Source organism: Myxocyprinus asiaticus, chromosome 28 (genome assembly GCF_019703515.2).
Source record: "Myxocyprinus asiaticus isolate MX2 ecotype Aquarium Trade chromosome 28, UBuf_Myxa_2, whole genome shotgun sequence".
In the NCBI taxonomy this organism is placed as follows: domain Eukaryota; kingdom Metazoa; phylum Chordata; class Actinopteri; order Cypriniformes; family Catostomidae; genus Myxocyprinus; species Myxocyprinus asiaticus.
Window position 1 is genome coordinate 3,434,698 of NC_059371.1, and position 26,516 is coordinate 3,461,213.

Here is a 26,516-nt window from a genome sequence, read left to right on the forward strand (position 1 = left end):
CCTGGCAAAGTCATGGAAATTTCTATAGCGAATATACACACCATTCAAATAGTTTTCCATTCAGATATATCTAAAAACATCAGATCAGCTATGTATTGCTTTTTTCTAGAGTAAAATGTGCGTGCAAACTATAGTTATGTTCGATTTGTAATCAAATCATTTTTTTGAGCCAGCTCTTGCCTCAATGATTCATTAGTGAATCAGAGAATTTGGTCTAAACTCAAATGATTTTAAAAAATCTGTATCCAGAAAGATACAGTAAATGCCTGGTAAAGTCATTCATTGGTCAAAAATGATGCAAACCATGTCATAGGTTGAAATGAAGAAAATATTATATTTTCAATGTGGTCTCAGACTTTCAGACCCCACTATATATAAGAGCCAAGATACAACTAAACGTAGTGAGAAGTATTGAATGTAACGTCAAAATATTCTGATGACTCAGCTGTAAGAGTCTGAGCTGATTTGCATCATTTTTCATGTAAAAGTGTTATTTTTGCCACCTGTTCAAGTGCATTTCTGGCTCCTCTGCAAGTGTTTTTGGTATAAACTTGGGCCATCAGTGTGACTAATGTGTGAATGACTAGCAAAACAGCCTTTTAAGAGTTGCTGTCATGTCTATGTTGTTTCTGGACTGTTGTTTTTTTCAGTGTATTGTCACATCTGTAATGCAGCAATTTGATGGTGATGAAATGTTAATGAAAAAAACTGATAACTTCATAAAGTCTCCTGAGATATAGCAGAGCAACATCTGATCAATACAGTTTTGCTTTGGGAAGATTCATCAGTGTGTTGTACAGTTCTTAATAATTATCAAAAGCATCACATATTAATTTGAATTATTCAATTACGTTTAAATCTTTCTGCTTTAATTCTTAGATGCTCAGAAGGATGGGCACATTTGATGACCTTATTCTCCCTTGTTTATATACTGTGGTAATCTAAGTATCTATCAGTGTCTAAGTATAAATCAATATGTTTAATACAATTCAAACACTTGTGGAGCTTAATCCTTGAGCACATTTGTACTGATTCAGAAAAGCAGTGACTGATACAGAAGTGGATTCAGCATGCCTTACAGAGGTGATTTTAGTGAGAACACAGTGTGTCTAATAATTATGCAGCATATATAATTATGATAATTGTTTTTGCACATGCTGACATGTTCTGTGTTGCTGTTGTCCTGACCCACTGACAGGTTGCACCAGGTATATAGGGGCCAAGCACTGAAAGTGCGTAGGCACCTATTGTAATCGTTAGTGTTCTTTTTATTCTTCTTCTCTTCCGCCATTGAGTCTATGGCAGCCCATAGAATCGTATTTGGGAAAGTTGTGAAATTTGGCACACAGATATAGGCTGACAAAAATTTGTGGAATTCAAGTTGATTAGTCAAACGGTTCTCGAATAACGCGCAAACAAATTGGACGTAGAGCACACCAAATTGGACGTGAGGCTATATCTCCGCAATGCTTTAGCGTATTCACACCAAACTTGGTGTGTGTTATGACAACTATGAACTGAGGGTACCTGCACAGTTTCGGCACAGCACCACCTAGTGGTCACGAGATATGAAAAATGCATATTTTTGCTTATAACTTCTGAACGGTCTTGTTAGATTCTGTACAGGATGCATAGTCGAATGATACCACATTTTCTTATGTCGGCCATTTTGGGCGTCGACCATTTTGAATTTTGTTGTAAAATGCTTTATTTTTCAAATCCTTATGAAACTCGTTATGTGTCATTGGCCCAATGCCCTGAAGGTACTCAAAAAGTTTTGGGACAGTGCCACCTTCTGGTCAAAAGTTATACCAAATTTTCATAAAATGCTTAGAACTTTTGATTACTTTGTGCTATTGTCATGAGATCAGTCTTGGTAGATTCCGTGGGTCATGCTGAGAACGTGGATACCAATTATGACATTTAATACTCCTGTCCGCCATTTTGAAATCTTTTAAAAACCTACTTTTTCGAACTCCTCCTAGAGCGTTTGTCAGATTTTAACCAAAATCTAATCAGACCACCTTCAGACCATGCTGACAAAAAGTTATGGATTTCGTGTTGATAGACCAAACCGTTTTCGTTTAACACAACAATGAATTTGATGGCACGGTGCCAGAATGGTTTTCAGGCTCTATCTTGGCAAGGCTGTGGCGTATTTGACATGAAACATTATATGTGTCATCATGACCGCACCTTGACCACACCATATCAATTTGGTGACAGCGCCACCTGTTAGTCAAAAGTAATAAGCTTTTATGTCCCATTGCTATTGATTATATTCATGGTTTTTCAAACATTTTGTATAAAATCATGGCCAGATTGCTTTAATTACTTATTTTTTTTGCCATTGTTGTGCCTAATAATGGTTGATGTGCTTGGTCCCTTAATTGCTGCTTGCAGCTATATTTGTCACTGTAATTAGTATTTTGTCAGTTTGTATGAAAATTCTCTTAAAATGTTAGTAACTGAAGCAGCGGTTATTTTTCTGTTCTAAAACACAAACACCATTTTGTCCCTCTTTGGTGCTCATCATCTTTATCTGAGGACCCAAACCTTTTTCTCAGCTGAACTCTATTGACCTTAATTATTTACTCTAAGCATTCAGAATCAGAATCAGAATCAGAATGAGCTTTATTGCCAAGTATGCTTACACATACAAGGAATTTGTCTTGGTGACAGGAGCTTCCAGTGTACAACCATACATAAACAATACAAAAACAGCAGCAAGACATAGGTAATAATAAAAAATAAAAAATAAAAAATAATTATACACATACATACATACACACATACACATTCCCTGAGGTTTCAAAGATGAAGCAAGCCAAAATCCAATTTAATCATGTCTCATAAGATAAAAATGATCTATTTTGATTAGGCCTGGACTAGATTCATTTGTATTTTGTATTACACATATTTAAATAAAGTTTAAATCAGCTTTGGCATTTCTATCACAATCTCAGGAACCCCTGCAGTTCCATCACAAAGCCCCAGAAACCACTGTCCATTTCTCATGTTCGCATTAATGGCTGTGAGCCCATTACTGAACATAATGCTACTGAGATCAGCTTCAGCTCTTTGATGTATTGAATTCCTTTACCTGTGTTTTTATGTTATGATTTAAATGGTAATGGTTATGTAATTGAAATATGAATCAGTCCTCTGTTATCATCACAAGTGTCATCTAGCATGTGGATTCATCCAAATATATTTGTCAGGCAGCAAATGTTTTGAATGTGCCTACACAATCGACATATTAGGCAAATATTAATTATGAAGCAGCATAATTAGTCATATAATCATGGTATAATTCTTGGGCAATTTTCTCTTAAATTTGTAAGACCTTGTTTTAAGCATGAATATTGATTTTCCAGCAATACAGAACAGCCAAATTCCTCATAACAGCAAAATATATGGCAATTACAACATTTAACTGTGACTGTACTTAAAGGAATAGTTCACCCAAAAATGAAAATTTACTGATAATTTACTCATTCTCAGGCCATCCAGTTTCTTTCTTCATCAAAACATCGAATTTAAGACTTTTTGGATTTCATTTCAGGTCTCCTCCTCTAAACAATGCAAGTGAATGTCCTCCATTTTTTGATGGTCCAAAATGCATATTTAGGGTACATCAAAATAATCCACACGACTCCAGTCGACAAATAAAGTTCTTCTGAATGCAAACAATTGATTTTTGTATTTAAAAAAAAATAAATAAATAAATTTCACCCAATTTGGAATGCCCAATTCCCAATGCGCTTTTAAGTCCTCGTGGTCGAAATTAGGTGCTTCATTACACGTTTGGCTGCAGTTTCCCAGTGAAATGTCCAGCAGGGGGCGCCAAAAGCGAGTGAAATTAATGCGATTAAATGGTTTTAATGGGTAAAAAGTACCTCCATAACCTAAAACTTTAATGTAAACCTAATCAATTCAGATCTAAAATCAAATGAGAGGTGAACAAAACAGACATCCTTACCCTAAACCAACACCTAGACCTAACCAATAGTGTTGTAAAGGAAAATCGAAATGAAAAGCAAATTTTCTGAAGCAAACACGTCATCTCGTGTCGCTTCTATGACACTTTTCTCATGTGTCATCTTGTGTTTGGCTCCCCTTACAAAAATCGAGAGTTCATGGCAAATTTGCCGCAAACTTGCCGCAAATTCGCCACAGATCATTTTCACATGCAAATGAGCTTCGCGGCAAATTTGCGGCAAATTGTTCATTGTTGTCAAAGGTTTGCTGCAGGTTCATCGCCAGTGGTGAAGAGCTCCAAACTTCTGGAAAACATTTGTGGCGAGTCACAAGCTCATTTGCATGTGAAAATAATTAGCTGCAAATTTGTGGCAAGTTTGCGGCTATTTTAGATTTTTTGATCGAGCCGCGGTCTCTCAAGTCCAAAGTCAGGTGAGATACCACCGAAGCTAATCATGTTGGAATGTGTGTAAATGTAGGTGGGCCTGTAATACAGTGTTAAAATGTGTCGTTTTTCAAATGATGGGTTATAGTAAAACATTTTAGATATCATAACATAACTGTGTGTGAGTAATAGAGTGTAAAATAAGTGTTAAGAAAGTGTTAATCAACCCTTGTACTCGTGATTTGTGTGAGTTAATTTCACAAGGAAACTGTGGCGAAATATTGAACGAGGCACAAAAAAAAATCTGTTTGCAAAAATGTAGTTATAGTAACGTTCATTCTATGAGACTAGGTTTAAAATTAAAAAAGTTAAAAGTAAAAAAACATTTTGTTAACCGTCTTTCTAAATTTTATTTAACTGACAGAGGTGCTGTGTATTGTTTATGGTAAAGTTACACTCAGTCATGATTTGTTTATGTTGCAGTGGCCGACATGGCAGTCATCTTATACTTACACCTAATGGCATGGATGCAGCATCATGCAAAAGAAAGAGTTTTTGATTACCAATGCCACTGAAGAAATTCGTTTTTCACAGCCAGTCATGATTAATTGTGGAAACAGAAGAAAGTTATGTCACTGGATTAACAACTAATTCAGTTCAGTTCTGTACAAAAACACAGTGGCAGTGAGGCACTTACAGAGCATGACAATGGGGCCAATCCATAACTCTAAAATACTCACTATTTCCAAAGTATTTCCACTATTTCCAAAGTTGCTTTTTATCACACTATTTTTATCACACTTTTTGTTTTGTTGTCATGACAACAAAGTTTATATATTGGAAATAGCTCATTTTGGTGTTTGAATTAGCATACACAGATAAGGTTAGTAAGGATTTTATCACACTAAAATCATGTTAGCACATTGTTTATGTATCGTGGCTTTACTTTTGAAACAGTATTTTAATGTTTACAGATTGGCCCCATTCACTTCCATTGTAAGTGCCTCACTGTGACCCTGATTTTTTTTTTTTTTGCAAATAAAATAATTTTTTGTGGAATTCAACATTATGTCACAAATGCTGTTAATTGAGCTTAACTTGTATTGAACTTGGAACATTCATTTAATAACTATTAGGTTGCCACTACCTGAATTTCAGGAGTAAGCTATAATTCAGGAGTCTCTTAGCTGTGTGTAAATGGGGCTTTCATTGTGGCAATGTATACTGTAGAACTTACATGGAAGTGCATGTTTTTAATATAAAATATTGCTGTTTTCATTTGCATACAGTTTATTTCACTTTCCATGATAGTCTTGCTGCCCCAGCAGGCTGCTAATAGCATTACTGGGAGCAGAAAAGTATTTTAGTGTTTATATGTGGACTAAATAGTATGAGTTTATGTGAAGGAGTTGCTTATGAATTGCAATCTTGCTGGGTACTGTTGGGACTTGGTGCTGATAGACCTGTATGCATCGGTCTAGACCTCTTTCTGTGAAATGGCTTCATATTTCCTGGCCATTAAACTGCTATGGAAAGCAGCTGATAGATCTGAGGATCTTTCAAGATGGCTGTGTGTATAATTATGGGTTCAGCTCTGTGTTTAATATGTGTGTCAACAGACTTTGGGGCTTAAGGAATCTGGGTTTTAGAAAGTGGGTTAAGGATGACTCATTAAACCATATTCATTTTTCCATTGCTCAGGGGCACAGGTTTGCTAGGTTATGCATCTTTGTATATCGACCTCAAATGTAGTTCCAACCTAAGGTGGTAAGCTGGTCTCCTAGCCTGGCCAAGCTGGTTAGGCTGGTCTGTTTTGTTGGTTTTAGAGAGGTTTTGGGTACTTGTCAGCTGGGAAACCGGCTAAACCATTTAAAACCAGCAAACCACCCTAGGCTTGTTTAGGTTGATATTTTTACCACACAGGCCACAATTATTTGTTCCCTATTACAAATAATTAGCCAGTTTCTGTTATGTGGTAGCTTAATTTAAAGGGGCAGCTTGCAGTGTATTTAGTCTTTAGGCTTCATCAAATGAATTAGCTCTATGTCATGATGGGGTCTTGATAAATGCACCCACAGATATATTTTGTCACTGTATGATTTGCTGATAAAACAAAAATGCCATCGGCATGGAATGCTGGCGGGAAAAATTATTATTATGAAGTATGAACCGCATTACAATGAATACGACAATATTGGATTGTAGAAAGAACAGCATTGTTAATTCTGCCATAAGCAAGATTATTATTTCTCACATTGTATTGACACAAAATTTATGTGTAATTGTTTTCTGTATCAACTAACTTAATAAGTTATTCATAATACTTGACATAATAAAGAAAAATATCAAACTTTTAACAATTTTGCAAGCCGAAGGGAAGATGACATCCCTTGCTGTTGTTTCATTTAGCTGAATCTTTTAAAAAAATTGTTCCAAAATGTATAGAGATTTCAGATTTCTGATACATAAACATCTTAAACCGATTTCTTTTATGGGGAAAGGTGATAAGCAAAACTTCATCCACGCACCTAGATTTTTGCGCTGCGCATTGATTTCACTTTGCATGTCTTTATCAGCATTCTTCCAGCTTATTCAATCTGCACATCTGACTGTGTAACAGTTTTTACATAAAAAGGAGACAAACGCTGTGATTTTAAAATCAGTTTTTGTGCATTGTTGATTTATTGATTTGCATGCAGAATTTTAAAGGAATAGTTTGCCCCCAAAAAGAAAATTCTGTCATTATTTACTCACCCACGTTTTCCCAAAAAGTGAATTTTTGAAGAATTTTCCTTCCACACTTTATATAACAAAAGTGAATAAGGACTTGGTCTGTCCCACCAACATAGTTCATAACAACTCGTAATAATTTGTATGACATGGCGAAGTCGAAAGAAAAGATACAACTTTTATTCACATAGAGACCAACCAATCAACAAACACAATTTCAAATCGATACAATATAGGCATCAAATTTTAGCGAGTCTCCTATCCAACACTTTATTTTAAGAAAGGAAACGTCTGTAAACAAATTTGTTTACTCATTCCATATTTATTTAAGCAATACAAATGACTGATGTATGTCAATAACCTGTAATACGCTTTGCTCGTCTCGTTCCAAACTCCGATGTTAGGGTTAGGTTTAGGCTTGGGTTAGGGGTTAAACTGAGGAACATCGTTCATTTGTTTATTTTTCTCTAAGGGAGTAAAAGTTGTACATTTTTGTACAAGACAACGATTTGTCCTACTATGATTACGATTGCGATAAGACAGGGTTGGTCAAGCTCCAAAATGACAAAAAAGCACCATAAAAGTATCAGATGACTTACGTCATTTGTATGTACGCTATATTCTATATGCTATGCACTATATTCTAAGCCATATGATAACTTTGTGTAAGGAACTAACCAAAGCCTAAAAATCGTCCTTTTTCGCTATAGCTCTTAAATCAAATTAGACTCACTGGATCATGTTTGACATCAATGATGGTTGGTCACAAGACATGCATGAACTTATTTGTTTGCAGCTGATGATGTCAAATGGCATTGATGCACTTAGTCCATGCAAATTTTGCATTTCATAGTGGATGGAAAGATTATCAGTAGGGGTGTGACTTTTCGCTCTGACAATGATTTGATTCGATTCTGATTCTCTACCTAATGATTATGATGCATCGCGATGCATTGTGAAATCTGAAATCTGAAACCAGTAATTACAGATGAAATGTCATGTGCAGGCAGATACAATCCAGGTTTTAATTGAGCAGGGTCATAAAATGAAAAAACTGTCTATAAGTAGTATGTCAAGGCGGTAACACGGTGTGACTATGCATGCCCGGCCCCCAATTGGGCTAATCAGCCGAGGAGAGTTCGGGAGAGAGAGCCACATGCAGTTGCCATGTGTGCATTTGTGTTCTGTGTGTTTTTTTGTTTAAGTTCTTATTAAATATTATTTTTACTGTTCAGCCGGTTCCCGCCTCCTCCTTTCCCAACCTTAACCTTGTTACATTGGTGCCGAAACCCGGGATGGAGGAAGGATGCGCTGTCGTGGAGACCTCGCCACTGCCATCCACCCAAAGGAGAAGCCGCAGCCATCCACCGGGGAGGAGCGGCTGTCGTCTGCCAGAGGGTGGAGGAGTGATCGAAGACCAGGCGACGGCGTGTCTGGGAAAACTTGGTCGCCGGTTTCCCAGACACGCCGTCACATGGTCCTCGATCACTCCTCCACCCTCTGGCGGATGACAGCCGCTCCTCCCCGGGCAGACCAGAGCCAGTCCTCCGACCCCTGTCGGATGGAACGCCCCTCCATGTTTTGGCGGCCGGCAACGAGCCCCTCCTACCCTCGCGGACGGTGGCCGTTCCTCCGCGTCCAGGTGATCGGCAGCAACTTCTCTGTCCCCCGGCGGATGGCCGCGGCTGCTCCTTTGTATGGATGGCAGTGGCGAGGACTCCTTCCTCTTTCCCGGGTTTCAGCACCAATGTAACAATGTTAAGGTTAAGTTTGGGAAAGGAGGAGGCGCGAACCAGCTGAACAGTCAAAATAATATTTAATAAGAACTTAAACAAAAAGACACACAACATAAACACACACATGGCAGATGCGTGTGGCTCTCTCTCTCTCTCTCTCTCTCTCTATATATATATATTATAATCAGGGAAGAAGGCAACAACAATGAACGTTGGTCAAATGGATGCAAACTGTTTTGAATGACACAAAAAACCGAACTCGGCAGTATCAAATAAATCTGTCTATCTATCTATCTATCTGTCTGTCTGTCTGTCTGTCTGTCTGTCTACAGTTGAAGTCAGAAGTTTACATACACTTAGGTTGAAGTCATTAAAACTCATTTTTTGACCACTCCACAGATTTAATATTAACAAACTATAGTTTTGGCAAGTCGTTTAGGACATCTACTTTGTGCATGACACAAGTAATTTTTCCGACAAGTGTTTACAGACAGATTGTTTCAATTTTAATTGACTATATCACAATTCCAGTGGGTCAGAAGTTTACATACACTAAGTTAACTGTGCCTTTAAGCAGCTTGGAAAATTCCAGAAAATTATGTCAAGTCTTTAGACAGTTAGCCAATTAGCTTCTGATAGGAGGTGTACTGAATTGAAGGTGTACCTGTGGATGTATTTTAAGGCCTACCTTCAAACTCAGTGCCTCTTTGCTTGACATCATGGGACAATCAAAAGAAATCAGCCAAGACCTCAGAAAAAGAATGGTGGACCTCCACAAGTCTGGTTCATCCTTAGGAGCAATTTACAAATGCCTGAAGGTACCACGTTCATTGGTAAAAACAATAGTACGCAAGTATAAACACCATGGGACCACGCAGCCATCATATTGCTCAGGAAGGAGATGCATTCTGTCTCCTAGAGATGAACATAGTTTGGGGCAAAAAGTGCAAATCAATCCCAGAACAACATCAAAGGACCTTGTGAAGATGCTGGAGGAAACAGGTGGACAAGTATCCAGATCCACAGTAAAACGAGTCCTATATCGACATGACCTGAGAGGCTACTCAGCAAGGAAGAAGCCACTGCTCCAAAACAGCAATAAAAAAGACAGACTACAGTTTGCAAGTGCACATGGGGACAAAGATCTTACTTTTTGGAGAAATGTCCTCTGGTCTAATGAAACAAAAATTGAACTGTTTGGCCATAATGACCATTGTTATGTTTGGAGGAAAAAGGGTGAGGCTTGCAAGCTGAAGAACACCATCCCAACCGAGAAGCATGGGGGTGGCAGCATCATGTTGTGGGGGTGCTTTGCTGCAGGAGGGACTGGTACACTTCACAAAATAGATGGCATCATGAGGAAGGAAAATTATGTGGATATATTGAAGCAACATCTTAAGACATCAGCCAGGAAGTTAAAGCTCGGTCACAAATGGGTCTTCCAAATGGACAATGCATACCTCCAAAATTGTGGCAAAATGGCTTAAGGACAATAAAGTCAGGGTATTGGAGTGGCCATCTCAATCCGATAGAAAATTTGTGGGCAGAACTGAAAAAGCGTGTGCGAGCAAGGAGGCCTTCAAACCTGACTCAGTTACACCAGTTCTGTCTGGAGAATTGGGCCAAAATTCCAGCAACTTATTGTGAGAAGCTTGTGGAAGGCTACCCAAAACGTTTGAACCAAGTTAAACAATTTAAAGGCAATGGTACCAAATACTAACAAAGTGTACGTAAACTTCTGACCCACTGGGAATGTGATGAAAGAAATAAAAGCTGAAATAAATCATTCTCTCTACTATTACTCTGACATTTCACATTCTTAAAATAAAGTAGTGATCCTAACTGACCTAAGACTGGGAATGTTTTCTATGATTAAATGTCAGCAATTGTGAAAAACTGAGTTTAAATGTTTTTGGCTAAGGTGTATGTAAACTTCTGACTTCAACTGTATCTATCTATCTATCTGTCTGTCCATCCATCTGTCCGTCCGTCCGTCCGTCTGTCCATCCATTTTATCCTATGTTGGTTCACGGGGTGAACTCGGCTGCATAAAAATTTCAAAGTGCACTTTCTTTCACTTTAATCTTGCGTGCTCCTCTCCGTGTCTGCTGCGAGAAGGTCCGTGTAATATGAGATGGACACATTGGGTATTAATATATAATAATAATCAATTCTTAAATTTCATTATCAATCCATCAAAATTTCTTTGATAGATCGATGCACCGCGATGCATCCATCTCTAAGATAACGTTACCTAGTGTTGCAGACTGTCTGTTGACACTGTTGAATAGCGGGAGCGCGCAAAATATCACATCCTTTGATTTTTCCGGCAAAAGCGACCCGCTCCCTTTGCATGAAAATCAGTCTACAGGCTTTAATAGGCGACCTAAGAAGTCTGGGAAGGGCTCATTTTTTAAGTTGCGTTACAAGCTGTTCACACATTGGCAAAAAAAAAGGCGAATATTACATTAAAAATTTTATATATTGCACCTTTAAAGCTTTGTATTAATAACTTTCTCTCTCTCTCTCTGTTTCAGTGTTTGAGGAAGTCCGCTTTTCTGCAGGCGCGTTCAGTTTTGCTTCGCCTCACCCAGCACGATGTCTGGCTCTTACGATGAATCCGCTGCAGCTGATGAGGCCATGGACAGCTTTTGGGAGGTACAAACACCACCATTTCCTTCCTTAAAACGCTACACTACCAACGTATTCAGCATGTCATCAGTAGTTGTGTTGTGTTGTTGCCAGCTATGGTTTGAATACTGAGAGATGTTGTGTTCACAGTATCAGAATCTGCCAGAACTGTCACAATGAGCTCCATTTGGATGACACTGACTGCTCTTGTGACGTTGCCAGAGCCCTTATAATCACTCTGTGTGAAGATCTGGCAGCCAATACAATCTTAAAGGGATAGTTCACCCAAGAATGATTTAATTACCCTCATGTCATTCCAAACCCTTATAACTTTCTTTCTTTAGTCAAACACAAATGGAGAAATGTTGAAGAATGTATTGGTCACTCTTTTCCATGTATTGAAAATTAGTGGGGACTTGTTGAACTTGGGGAGCTGTCGAGTTTGACAATGTAAAAAACCACTGTAAAACCACTGTGAAAATATGACTTTCGCACTACAAATCAAGTCTTCTGAAGTTGTATTATAGCCTTATCTGAGGAACTGAAAACGACTACAAAAGTCGGATATATGGACTGGAAAAATGGTGTGTTGATGCCATTTGACATCAAAAACCACTGGTTATCATATATCTCGTGATCTAATGGCAGCATATTTGATCTGAGAGCTACAGTGAAGGGGAATATTTTCAGTGAATAGATTTCAGAACAAATTTCAGTCTGTTACTCTCATAAAGGTACCATATGGCTTCAGCAGACTAGGAATAAAGAGTTGTATGGATGACTTTTGCCATACTTTAATGGTGCTTTTTTGACATTTTTGACAACCCCAGTCACCATTCACTTTCATTAAATAAAAAAGAGCATCCAGGATGTTCTTTAAAAATGCATCTTTTGTGTTCAGTGGTAGAAGGAAAGTTGGGTTTGGAATGGCATGAAGGTGTGTAAATGATGACAGAGTTTTCATTTTTGGATGAACTATTCATAATGCCATGTCTGCATTCTGTCAAATAATCTCAAATATAATCAGTGCTCGGATATACGAGGATGCAGACCTGATTTTTAAATAAATTTTTATTTCGATTTTTTGAGTTTTTGTGTATGTTGTTTTTATTTTTATTTTTTGATCCTCTTTTCTCCCCAATTTGGAATGCCCAATTCCCACTACTTAGTAGGTCCTCGTGGTGGCGCATTTACTCACCTCAATCCGGGTGGCGGAGGACAAGTCTCAGTTGCCTCCGCTTCTGAGACAGTCAATCCGCGCATCTTATCACGTGGCTCGTTGTGCATGACACCGCGGAGACTCACAGCATGTGGAGGCTCATGCTACTCTCCGTGTTCCACGCACAAATTACCACGCGCCCCATTGAGAGCGAGAACCACTAATCACGACCACGAGGAGGTTACCCCATGTGACTCTACCCTCCCTAGCAACCGGGCCAATTTGGTATATATATATATATATATATATATATATATATATATATATATATATTAAAGAGTTTTGTGAGTTTTAGTTCATGTCTCTTAGCTTTGAAGCCATCTATATGATAGTGTAGCCTACTCCTTTATGTTGATAAAAAAAAAAGCAGATATAAAGATTCAAAATGTACAGTCTTTCTCTTTCAGGAAAACAAACAAAAAATATTAATGACTCTTCTTGCACTCAGGGGTGTATTCAAAGTTGTATCCAACTGATATCCCTCCCCTACAGACTAACAATAGTAAATCATTGTTCATGGCTGTGATATAAACTAAATATCAGCCTTAGCCTGTTGGATATTTTACAAAAAAGGGGTTGGCCCTTCGATATGTAGGCCATATGTAAAAAATGTGATATGTAAAAAAGGAAAAACATCAAAACATTTATGTATGTGATAATGTATGGATATCCTGTCATGTAAATTAAAATATTTAAGACAAATACTGTTTTGTTCATAAACTGATGTGTATATTGCAGTAAGTGGATATATTGTGTCTTTTATCCTTTTAAACCTGTCTGGTTCAGAGTCTTTCCAAGCTTTCCAGTGCATGTGTGTGTGTGTTGTTGTGATGCCAGTGCAGTGAAGCGCAGGATTAACGTGCTAGGAGCACATGGACACAAAGCTGTGGTGGTCATTGCATAACTCCACATGCACAGAATGAGTCCCATGCCCCTCTCATATCATCTTCCTCCCACCCGCACTCATTCCGTAGTGCTCTCTCACGCCACCTGCAGCACCTGGGAGAAATACATTCTCGAGATATAAGGAAAACAGTAAACATTTTTCGCTATTAGGCAATTTGACTACTAGGTTATTTCATACCAAATTAACCAAATTTCAGAAACTTCACCGGCTGAATTGTCTGATTTTGTTAATACTTTTCCTGAAGAAAGATGAACATAAATGGTGATGAAAGCCAAAGTATTAGGCTACAGTAAAGATTCATGGATCAGTATTTATTGAGTAATCCAGTATTTTGTAGAGGTGGGTCAAAATTATCATTTTCACTTATGATTTTGGAGCAAAGAGGTAGGTAGGTGCATTGCTAAAATCAGTTGACTTTAGCACCCCTTAAATGCCAATGAGTCACACATGTACACAAAACTGACATTTTGACATAATTTTTTTTTAATGAACAAATAAAGGTACATTTCACCTTTCAATATTGAACTTCACACCTTTGTTTAACTGAACAAGAAAAACTTGCTTCATACCATGTGGTTTTCGACCACTGAAAATGGGTAACATTGAACAATTTTCTTAAATGAAGATACGAAAAGGAAAAAGTGTCTCCCACCAGAATCTAAAAGGATACTGAGATATCTTTAATACTTCTGCAGTTATAATCACTCTAATTTTGAAAAAACAACACATAAACATGTCTTTTTCCCCAAACCAATGGCATATAATGCAACAAGGGGTGCTAAACTCAACTGATTTTATTAATATTTTGTTTTAGGATTTTATCATCATTTATGTATTTCTCTCACCAGTAAAAAAAAAAAAAAAAAAAAAAAAAAGATATTGCATTTTTTTTAACCGGGGACCTCTAGCTGAGTTTAGACGGAATTAACCTTTTGCAAATTGTTGGTCATTCAGAATCAGAATCAGAATTCACATTTATTGGTCAAGTAAGTTGTACTTACAGGTAATTTTGGCTCAGTGGTTTGCTCCAAGAACACGCATACACACAATAAACATATACTCATAGCAAATAATGCAATATAAACAGAAAGAGAAAAATCAATAAAATATATGATATACAAACCGACTTGCATGATGTACAATACAATACTACATACACAATAACCATGCATTACAATGCAATTTATTACAGGATACATACAATACAACACTTTACATTAATGTTCCTTTTGTTAAGGTTTATAAAGGGGTTCAGTAATGAATCATAAATGATCAATATGCGTTCATAACAACATACATAAAATGGTGCCTTCCATGCAATACCTGCCAAATAGTAAGCCATTTTGCCTCACATTATAAATGTTTAATAACACCTATTCAGCATTAGTAACCAATGAAAATGTACCTTAAGATTAAGTGGACACATGTGAAGCATTTATTAAAGGGATAGTTCACCCAAAAATGAAAATCATTAATTCACCCTCACACCATCCCAGATGTGTATGACTTTCTTTCTTCTGCAGAACACAAATGAAGATTTTTAGAAGAATATTTCAGCTCTGTATGTCCATACAATACAGTAAGTGAATGGGTGCCAAAATGTTGAAGCTCCTAAAAGCACATAAAGGCAGCACAAAAGTAATCCATATGACTCCAGTGGTTAAGTCAATATCTTAAAAAGCGATATGATCGGTGTGAGTGAGAAACAGATCAATATTGAAGTCCTTTTTACTATAAATTCTCCTCCCTGCCCAGTAGATGGCGATATGCATTGTAACAGTGGCGGTCCCCAAAATAAATGTAAACATTTTTTTACAAATAAATTCAGGCGCCAGACAGGTTTAAGCCTGTCAGAAGTATAATTTATCCCAGGATAGCTCTTTTCAAGCCACCGGTCACAGCGATAATAGACCTTGTTTTTAGAAAGAAATACAGTATATTGTCCATAAACCAGAAAACACAAGTGTATGTGAATCAACTCTTTAGTACATTTATTTTAAACAACAAATTAATGAATATTTCAATAAAATAAAGAAATCAAATTCAAACAAATTAAACATCGAACAGCCAACAGGGTGTATGTGGGTGTAAGAGAGAGAGTTCAGGCACTCTGGGGTATGGGAATGAGTGTGCACTGGGTCAGGGGGATGCTTGCATGTACCTTGAGTGTGTGTGTGAGGCACTGCTGCAGGAGCGCAGAGGGAGAGGTCAAAATGGGAATACAGGCAGATCAGATCACCTTAGCTCCTAATGCTGGCTCCAGTTCAACTCGGTCATAGAGAACTATAGCGGGTCGGAAGGCTCCGTACTCACGCCACTCCACATTTAACTCAAGTTGTCTGTCTGGTAGCTTTGTCCCCGTCTGTTATCCTGGCTACCTTTGTTGTGGTAAGCGCTATTAGCAGTCCCTTTTTGGGCTATTGGCATTCCTATACTCACAGCACATGTACACGATGGCAGACTACATTCTTGTATCAACTCTGCACACACCAAATTTCTTCACTCCACACCGGTCAAACACACACCTGGCACCCTTTAATGGGCAGCCATTTTATACTGACTCACCCTCATTATGGCTTGGGGTGGATCCTTAAAGTGGCAGGGCACATTTTCACTCTGCCACATCATAAAGAATTTGAATTACCCAAAGCACTAGAAGAAGAATTTGAAAGTTAAAGTGGAGATTTATAGTAAAAAAGGACTTAAATGTTTCTCGCCCACACCTATCATATCACTTCAGAGGACATGGATTAAAACACTGGAGTATTATGGATTAGTTTTATGATGCCTGTATGTGCTTTTTTGGAGCTTCAAAGGTCTGGCCACCATTCACTTGCATTTTATGGACCTACAGAGCTGAAATATTCTTCTAAAAATCTTTGTTTGTGTTCAGCAGATGAAAGAAAGTCATACACATCTGGGATGGCATGAGGGTGAGTAAATGAGTGAATTTTCATTTTTGGATGAACTATCCCTTTAAGGAGTTGCCAACATAAGAAACCTACAGACATAAAGTTCAGTCTGGTTTAATGGTCATCAGGCTTTATAATATGATACATGTTGTGAATGGGCATAAAGAGCTGAAAAGTGTTTTTGCAGAGGACTTTAGGTAACTTGGACTAGTTAAGTTGGGACAGCACTCGGAGTAGCACCATTCTTTTGACATCAACCTGACAAGGAAAGCGACAACACAAGTGAGAATGAAGTAGGGCATTTTTTTTATTTTTTATTTTTTTTTACTAATACAAATATGAATAAGTTCATTTATTAAGCATTTAAAATATGAAAGCTAAACTGCTCATTATTTGCCAAGCATTGCAAGATGTTTTCCTTTTAATTCATGTTGTTATAACTGCATACCAATGATTTATAATGCATATGTAAATTATTTATTACTCATTACTACACGGCTCTCTGGAATACACAATTCTGATTGGTCAATGGCGTCATCTAGTGGTCTGATATTTCTCTGTAACAACCGCACATCCACATATCAGAATGGTCATCCAGGTATTGCGAGCCATCTCTCCTGCTTTTTGGATAACTGTATGATCTCTACAAGTAAGCTAATAAAATAATTTAAACTCAAATCAATGTTTCATGTGCATTTATTTATTTATATGGCAATTAGTAAACATCAACAGAACTCTGATGCAAACAGGAGGTAGATTTCAGCTGTTCAGCAATTTATTTCTTCTCACATTATTACATAATTTCAACACAAATCAGTGTAAAATGTCCATTTATTTTTTTATTTAGTTAGTAGCTGTGTAATAAGTGTAAAAGCGGGAAAAAGAACAGCCAGTTGTTATCTCAAAATAAACCCCATACAAGAGTCCTCCACTTCACGTCGGGGTCCTGATCACTCTATCAGGTTTATTGAGTGAAAACAACCGGCTGACTGAACATTATCCCTTAATGAACCCCTTTATAAACCCTTAACAAACAGAACATTCATGTAAAATGTTAGCAGAATAATTAATCAAAACAATAAGTTAATGTTTTACTTTTGAACAACTAGATGATCATTTTGATTAAGACAGATTGATTATTTATGTAGGATGATCTCTTCCTCTTCACCTAGGTGGGAAATTATAAGCGTGCTGTCAAGAGAATTGACGACGGCCATCGACTTTGCAATGATCTCATGAACTGCCTTCAGGAACGTGCCAAGATTGAGAAGTCCTACAGTGCACAGCTCACCGAGTGGTCCAAGAGATGGAGACAACTTATTGAGAAAGGTTCTGTCGTGAAATAGTCCTGTAGTTTTTGTGCATCCTCTCAAGAATAATTAAAGAGACGTTTTCTTCATTAAAACATGATGAATGTTCCTGATAATAAAACAGAGTAATATATATAAAAGGCTTGTTTTCAGAGAATTTATATTGTTTCTATGTGTATTTTGTCTTGTGGCAGTGGCAGATTTTCCCCCAAAGTTTTAACAAGACAAAAACACATGAAAACAATTTGATTAGTTGTGTACGTTTTTACATGTGGCTTAACTGTCCAAAAGCTTCTGGGGTCCTGTACTGTATATGTAAAGTTTATATGTGTGTGTTGTGATTGACAGGACCGCAGTACGGTTCTGTGGAGCGAGCCTGGTTAGCCATGATGACAGAGGCTGATAAGGTGAGTGAACTTCATCAGGAGGTGAAGAATGGACTCATGAACGAGGACATTGAGAAGGTGAAGAACTGGCAGAAAGACTCATACCACAGACAGATAATTGGTGGATTCAAGGAAACCAAAGAGGCTGAGGAGGGCTTCAAGAAAGCCCAGAAACCCTGGGCTAAGAAACTCAAAGAGGTACAGTGGTGCCCGTCTGGTCCATTTCAATGAATACTGATCTTAAAGATTTATTTTAAAAAAATAAACACACACAGGACAGATCTTGATCTAGCTGGAAGATGTTGAAGTCTTTATTACACTGTAGCAGTGACAGTCAGACTGATCACAGAACATTATAAACTCAGTTTGCTTCCCACAGTGTAAATTAGGTTGTGCTCTTCATGTAAATTAAGAACCCTAAAATATATGACCCATATGATAATGAAGCTCAGGCACCCCATTGTCTGAGATGGTTCTCGATAGCCCACTCCGGCTCCCATTTAACAAGTGTTGACCATTTTATCAGGCTGTGATCCTCTAGTGGTTTGACAATACCAAGGTGTGAACACTTCTTTGTCTCTATAATAATGAATTCATTTGGTGATGTGGTTATTCTAAATGAACCCACATTTTAAGGCAGAATACTGTAATTTCCTACAATACATTATTGATAAATATTATATTATTTTTCATTTATATGTATAAGCAGTATAAAATGTACTTCATGTGGTGACATCTAAATGAATTGGTTTTACTCAAGTCAAAAATATTTGGCATTAATGCTTCTATCCCAACCCATTGCTGAGATATAATCTTTTGAATGTTGTCTATCATAAAACCTTTTTTTTTTTTTTATAAAACGGCCTCTAAAGATTCCATATGTGCATCCACGTGGCAATTAATTCTCTTAAATTAGTTGTATTCACTCCATATCTGTTTTCGCATATCTGACAGTCATGGTATTTAAAATGTCATTTTTTCAATACATTTCTAGGGTTAATTTGATCAAGCTAAAAAAACTATGGACGTCAAATAACTAGCAAAATAGCATCTCAGGTTGCTATTCTGAGATTCAGGTTGGTGCTGTTTTGTTGGCATGAGGGGGACCTACACAATATTAGGCAGGAGATGCTATTCTTCTCACCACAACTGTACAGAGTGATTATCTGAGTTACCGTGGACTTTGTCAGTTTGGCCATTCTCTGTTGACCTCTCTCATAAACGAGGCGTTTCTATCCGCAGAACTGCCACTCACTGGATGTTTTTTGTTTTTGGCACCATTCGGAGTAAATTCTAGAGACTGTTGTGTGTGAAAATCTTAGGAGATCAGTGTGACAAGGAGGAGGTCGTGGCCGGGCCGTGATGGAGCACAGCTGGCGCTGAATAAGCTGATCAGTGGGAGAACGAGATAAGGGGCAGCTGGAAATGCCAGTTCGAGAGAGAGAGAGACACACGTTGCATGTGTGTCTGTTTGTTTATGTTTGTTTTAAGTTCATTAATATCATTAAAGTTTTTGTTGACTGTTCAGCCGGTTCCTGCCTCCTCCTTGCCCAACCTTTATCTGTTACAATCAGCAGTTACAGAAACACTCAAACCAGCCTGTCTGGCACCAACAATCATCCATGCGATTATCAAATATCATTAGATATTAGATATTCTCTCTACAATTGTGGTGAGAAGAATAGCATCTTTGGTTGCTATTCTGAGATTCAGGTTGGCGCTGTTTTGGCGGCATGAAGGGGACCTACACAATATTAGGAAGGTGGTTTTAATGTTGTGGCTGATTGGTGTATGTACAAATTTTGTTGACTGTGGGTGAAAATGGGGCCATGCGTGAACTTTTGCCCAGCCCTAATGGCCAACTACGCTGATATGTGTGCAAACTTTCATTAAATTTTAAGCATGCCAAGTGCCTCAAAAACACCCAACTATAGGAAGAAAGGAATAACAACAATTAATGCATTGCCATGGCAACAGTATTTAAGATATCAAATATTCCTTTAAAATTTTACATCAGCAATGTCTTGACATTATTCTAAAGAATTTAGAAGCAATTCATGTAAACACAAGAGGGCTATTTCAAAGTCTGTTAAAAGTGCCATACTTCCTGCTGCCAGTTGGTGGCACTATGACCGTTACCCATAATAGCCATATCAATGTGATCAGCCCCCATTACCAAATATACAGCTGAATTTTCATCAAAATCACACAGTGCACACAGAAGATACAAGACACTTCCTGTTTCCCATTTTTCACCATTGAATTAATGCCTTGCCATGGCAACACTGTTCAATATATCAAAAATCTGGTCACAATTTAACATCTTCAGTGTCTTGGCATAATATTGTCTAAATGTGTCTCATGAATCCCCTAGGAGGAGTATTTAAAAGTTCAGAGACCGCAATATTCAAAAAATCCAAAATGGCCAACTTCCTGTTAGGTGGATATAATAACTATAATTATGAAAGTTGTCCGGCTTGATGAGAACTATATATGTTCCAATTTTAGTGACTGTAGGTGAAAATGTGGGTGCTACAGAAGCCATCATACACGCCTATTTTAAAGGGGGTGCTACAGAGCCCCTCCTACATGCCCATGTGTGAACATTTGCCCAGCCCTAATGGCCAATGACTCTGATGTGTGTGCAAAATTTCAAGAGATTTCACTTATGTTAAGTAGCCCAAAAGTACCAAAAACCTTGAAAAGAATGATAATAATAATTAATACAGCTGTAAGCAGCGATGATGAGCCCAAGCACAACTGGTCCATTTCCACCCGGTGGCTTTCGGAAAACAATGCTAGGTGGACACATTTATTTGGCATTTGACATTATTTTAAACAATTTTGAATCAATTTGAGTAAATATGAGAGGACTACTTTAAAGTCTATTGTAAGAGCCACACTTCCAGCTGCCAGGTGGTGGCACTATGACCATGACCCAAAATAGTCAAATCCATGCGATTAGCCCCCAAGACTAAACATACATCTCAATTTTGATCTAAATCATACATTGCACACAGAAGATACTAGCCACTCCCTGTTTCCCATTTTTCGCCATTAATTTAATGCCCAGTCATGGCAGCACCATTTGTAATATCTAAAATCTGTTCACAATTTAGCATCTTCAATGTCTTGGCATAACATTGTCTAAATGTGGTGACAGTCTCATGAATCCCCTAGGAGGAGTCTAAAAGTTCAGAGACTGCAATATTCAAAAAATCCAAAATGGCAGACATCCTGTTAGGCTGAGCTAATAACTATAATTATAAAAGTTGTCCGGCTTGATGAGAACTATATATGTACCAATTTTGGTGACTGTAGGTGAAAATGTGCGTGCTACAGAGGCCGTATTACACAGCCATTTTGAAAGTTGTTTGGCTTGATGAGAACTATATATGTACCAATTTTGGTGACTGTAGGTGAAAATGGGGTGCTACAGAGCCTCCCTTACCTGCCCATTTTAAAGGGGGCACTACAGAGCCCCTCTGAAACTTTGCCCAGCCCTAAAGGCCGACAACTCTGATGTGTGTGCAAAATTTCATATTAAGTACCCCAAAACTACAGAAAACATTGAAAATAATAATAATAATAATAATAATAATAATAATAATAATAATAATAAACTTTCAGTGCTAGGGCCCTAATAATCCTTAGAAGAACAATAGGGTCTCAGCACTTTCAGTGCTTGGGCCCTAATAATAATAATCCTTAGAAGAACAATAGGGCCTCCACACTTTCAGTGCTTGGGCCCTAATAATAATACTTAGAATGACATTAGGGCCTCTGCACTTTCAGTGCTTGGGCCCTAATAAATATAGAATGCAGAGATTTTTGATGCTTAGTGTAAATAGCAACAAAAAGCATCTTCTTTGCACTAAGGGCAAATAGTGTTAAATGCTATTTGGACCCCTAATTAAATAGTACCATATAGTATAGAGGCATCAATGCAGCATGTTTATTGTGTTTATTTAGAGTCCCACAAACACCCTACACCAACACCTAAACCTAACCCTAACCTTCCCTGTTTTGTTGAAATACTATATTCATTCTACATGTATTTCCTACTTACAAGTTGCACATTCACACAGAGTACTGAGAACCTATAAAGGATGGATTTTGCATAATACTAGCTATTGATATGTTTTGTTTTTAGCTAAGAAATTCATTGTTATGACAAAAGCAAATATAAAGGAGCTACAAAGCAAGAATAAGAAATCAGCCAACAAAGGCGTAATAAATACATTATAACACCAAACAAGTCCATAACTAGTCACTTACAAGTGTAATTATTAGTCATGAATTACTGTCTAATTTCTGATCTAAACTAAAGTGTTACCATTATTGTTTATAATAGCTTATTTAGTCAAGTTCAACTACAGTAACATTCCCCTAGCTTCCTCCATCCAGTTGCATCTGTTTGCTGTAATGCAGTTAGTTAACTATCACATGTCTGCCTGCTGCAGATGGATTCGGCAAAGAAGACTTACCACATGGCCTGTAAGGAGGAGAAACTGGCTGCAGCTCGAGAAGCAGATGCGTCTGTCACTACTGACCAGCAGAAGAAACTGCACGAGAAGACAGAGAAATGCAAACAAGATGTACAAAAGGTGAGAAAAGCAACAGAAGCAATAATACATGTTGATTAGAAAAAAAAAAAAACATTATAATAATCTGATTAATAACTGATTATCAGGCTAACTGTCACTCATTGACAATTTTGACAATGAATGGGTGTGTTTTCATTGTTAGTCGGTTATATGAAAAATTTCATCTGTCTCACACATATGAATAAATCAGAAATGACTATAAATTATTGTTTTTGATTAAAGATTAAGGGGGAAAACCATTTAAAAAAAAAATTACGTGCACGGATAAATCGTTTATAATAAAAACAGCAACATCCAATAAGAAAATAAGAATTGTCAGTTTTAAATTTATGGTGACTTTAATCAAAATATGAAGCATTTATAAAGGAGCTGTCAACATAAGAAACATGTACATATAATTCAGTATGGTTTAATGGTCATCATGCTTTATTATATGATATATGCTGTGAATCTGTGAATGTGTTTTTCACTAGTTAGACAGCATTTGAAGTAGCCCCATTCTTTTGAAATCAACGTGACAAGGAAAGACATTATAGTTATGGATATAAACACAAAATGACATAATCCCTCCTTTTAATCTCAATATAATAGTCTGTTTTTGTTGCACTGTGACATAAATCATGATTAAAGGCCTTATTAATATAAGTATGAATAAGTGTATTTATTAAGCATTTATAAAATGTAAGCTAAAATTTGTATTCTGGTAGTTATAACTGCAAATAAATGATTTATAATAAAATTTTACAGGACTTATAAGTCATTAATTATTATTGACTTATTAGTCAAACCCCCTTATAAACCCTTAACAACAGGGACATTAATGTTGTCAAAGCAGACGAAGACAGCAGAATATACATTGGCAGCCAAAACTTTGGAATAATGTAGAGATTTTGCTGTTTCGGAAGGAAATTGGTACTTTAATTCACCAAAGTGGCATTCAACTGTTTACAAAGTATAGTCAGGACATTACTGATGTGAAAAACAGCACCATCACTATTTGAAAAAAGTCATTTTTGATCAAATCTAGACAGGGCCCATTTCCAGCAGCCATCACTCCAACACCTTATCCTTGAGTAATCACGCTAAATTGCTCATTTGGTACTAGAAAATCACTTGCCATTATATCAAACACAGTTGAAAGCTATTTGGTTTGTTAAATGAAGCTTAACATTGTCTTTGTGTTTGTTTTTGAGTTGTCACAGTATGCAATAGACTGGCATGTCTTAAGGTCAATATTAGGTCAAAAATGGTCAAAAAGAAACAGCTTTCTCTAGAAACTCATCAGTCAATCATTGTTTTGAGGAATGAAAAACAATCTTCAAAAAACTGAAAATTTCATACAAAGGTGTACACTACAGTCTTCAAAGACAAAGGACAACTGGCTCTAACAAGGACAGAAAGAGATGTGGAAGGCCAGATGTACAACTAAACAAGAGGATAAGTACATCAGAGTCTCTAGTTTGAGAAGTAGATGCCTCACATGTCCTCAGCTGACAGATTCATTGAATTCTACCCGCTCAACACCAGTTTCATGTACAACAGTAAAGAGAAGACTCAGGGGTGCAGGCCTTATGGGAAGAATTGCAAAGAAAAAGCCACTTTTGAAACAGAAAAACAAAAAGAAAAGGTTAGAGTGGGCAAAGAAACACAGACACTGGACAACAGATAATTGGAAAAGAGTGTTATGGATCTTAACCCCATTGAGCTTTTGTGGGATCAGCTAGACTGTAAGGTGTGTGAGAAGTGCCCGACAAGACAGTCGCATCTATGGCGAGTGCTACAGGAAGTGTGGGATGAAATGTCACTTGAGTATCTGGACAAACTGACAGCTAGAATGTCAAGGATCTGCAAAGCTGTCATTGCTGCACATGGAGGATTATTTGATGAGAACTCTTTGAAATAGTTTAAGAAGTTCTGGATATTTTATACACTCTAGTGTATAGGAACCCAAATGCAGGTTTATTAACACAAAAGAAAACACAGGTTAAGACCAACTGAAGAACTGTAATCAAAACAATGAAGAAAAAGGCTTAGCACGAAGAGAAAATCACAATGGGATCAGGAAGTCAATCTGGGTAGCTCAAGATGAGACTAGACAATGAAAAGTGTTTGGTGTGAGTATATATAGAGTCCATGATGAGATCGTTAACAACTGTCAGGTGTGGATGATTAGAATTCTGGAGAGTTGGAACAGGGAAACGAGGGGGTGGATCCTAACGAGAGCGTGACAAATGTAAAGTGTTATCAGTTTATGTAATACTATTATTTATATACCATATAAAACCACAAAGTAGACAAGACTGTTATAGCCATGAAACAATCGTATCCAGTACAACAAGTAAAGACATGGTATTCTGATTGGATAAAGAGCTGGCTCTGGACCATATCTCAAGAAAGACATGCACCTTCTATCAGAAATCTTACAACTTTGAGTCATTCTAATGGGAAAGCACTGTTTTATGTAAAGTGTTCTTACTTCTATAAATATCAAATCTCTCAGTAAACATTACTGAATTGAATTACTACATTATGACTCTGAATGATTAAACTTAGAGGTCTAATGCTCTAATGATTAATTTGGTGATATACAGACATGTTGTAAATTGAATGTGACGAAACACATTTTTTAATGCCGCAGTAACATTCAGATAGACGTGCTTTCTGTAACTTTGCATTGCTGAATTTAGATTGCATTGGTGGTTCACATTATAACTGATGTGTGTGTGTGCGATAGGCTAAAGAGAAGTATGAGAAATCCCTGGATGAGTTATCGAAGTGCACACCGCAGTACATGGAGTGTATGGATCAAGTGTTTGATCAATGCCAACAACACGAGGTCAAGCGACTGACGTTCCTCAAAGAGGTTCTACTGGACATCAAACGACACCTCAACCTCACAGAGAACCAAAAGTCAGTATAACCACAAAAGCCAGCCAACATTTACTGCTCAGCACTTACTCAAATGTTCATTAAATACCCAATTTGATTAAAATGGTCATAAAATAGTAATTCGTGGGGGGTCTAGAACAAAACTTGAAAACCCACCCATTCCAATTGGAAAGACACAAATGAGATCTTTAACAATGTAAATCTGAGCACAGTTTGAGACAAAGATACTAATGATAATCTAAACTCAGTCATTTCAGTATGAACTCAAGCATTTCTCATTGAAATCATCCAATACCAAATCTGTGCTATACACAGTAATTTTATATTTCTATATTCTTACCACATGCCATGACAGTCATCTCATTTGATTCTATTTTATTTCTCTGTTTTGGAGAAACATATTTATGGCAAGCCGATTAAGCTTTTAATGCTCCCAGCATTACTCGTAATCGCATTTGTACTAGGAAAATTTCAATTAGAGAGCACTACAAAATATTTTCTACTAGTAAGAATTCCAGTTACAGGGCTCTCTATTTGCATTTGAACCAGAAAGAATGCAACTGCAGAGCTCTACAATTGAACTACAGAGCTCTGCAATTGCATTTTTTACCAGTTAAAATGTAATTAGAGAGTTCTGCACTTGGAACTATTACTAGTAAAAATGCAATTATGATGAGTAATGCTGGGAAAAATTAAAAGATTGTCTCAGATATATGTAAGGCCAGACTAAGTTGATACTTAAATGAAACATGACAGAGATCTCAATTACATCTCTTTGAACGTCCAGATCTAAGAACCATCAACCTCTGAGCAATGCAATTCT

General features: G+C 37.2%; 1 protein-coding gene and 1 long non-coding RNA gene across 3 annotated transcripts in view; one reads left to right on the forward strand and one right to left on the reverse strand.

The window, feature by feature from the left end:
* LOC127418969 (uncharacterized) overlaps window positions 1-26,516 on the reverse strand; it is a 983,530-nt gene that overhangs the window by 78,112 nt on the left and 878,902 nt on the right. The gene's annotated exons all lie outside the window — the stretch shown is intronic.
* pacsin1a (protein kinase C and casein kinase substrate in neurons 1a) overlaps window positions 1-26,516 on the forward strand; it is a 56,215-nt gene that overhangs the window by 22,603 nt on the left and 7,096 nt on the right. For both annotated transcript variants that reach the window (XM_051659851.1, XM_051659852.1), the window contains exons 2-6: window positions 11,370-11,490; window positions 17,674-17,830; window positions 18,160-18,395; window positions 22,661-22,804; window positions 25,539-25,714. In XM_051659851.1, the coding sequence (XP_051515811.1) occupies window positions 11,431-11,490; window positions 17,674-17,830; window positions 18,160-18,395; window positions 22,661-22,804; window positions 25,539-25,714 (773 nt within the window). In that variant the 5' untranslated portion in view covers window positions 11,370-11,430. The remainder of the gene's footprint in view (window positions 1-11,369; window positions 11,491-17,673; window positions 17,831-18,159; window positions 18,396-22,660; window positions 22,805-25,538; window positions 25,715-26,516) is intronic.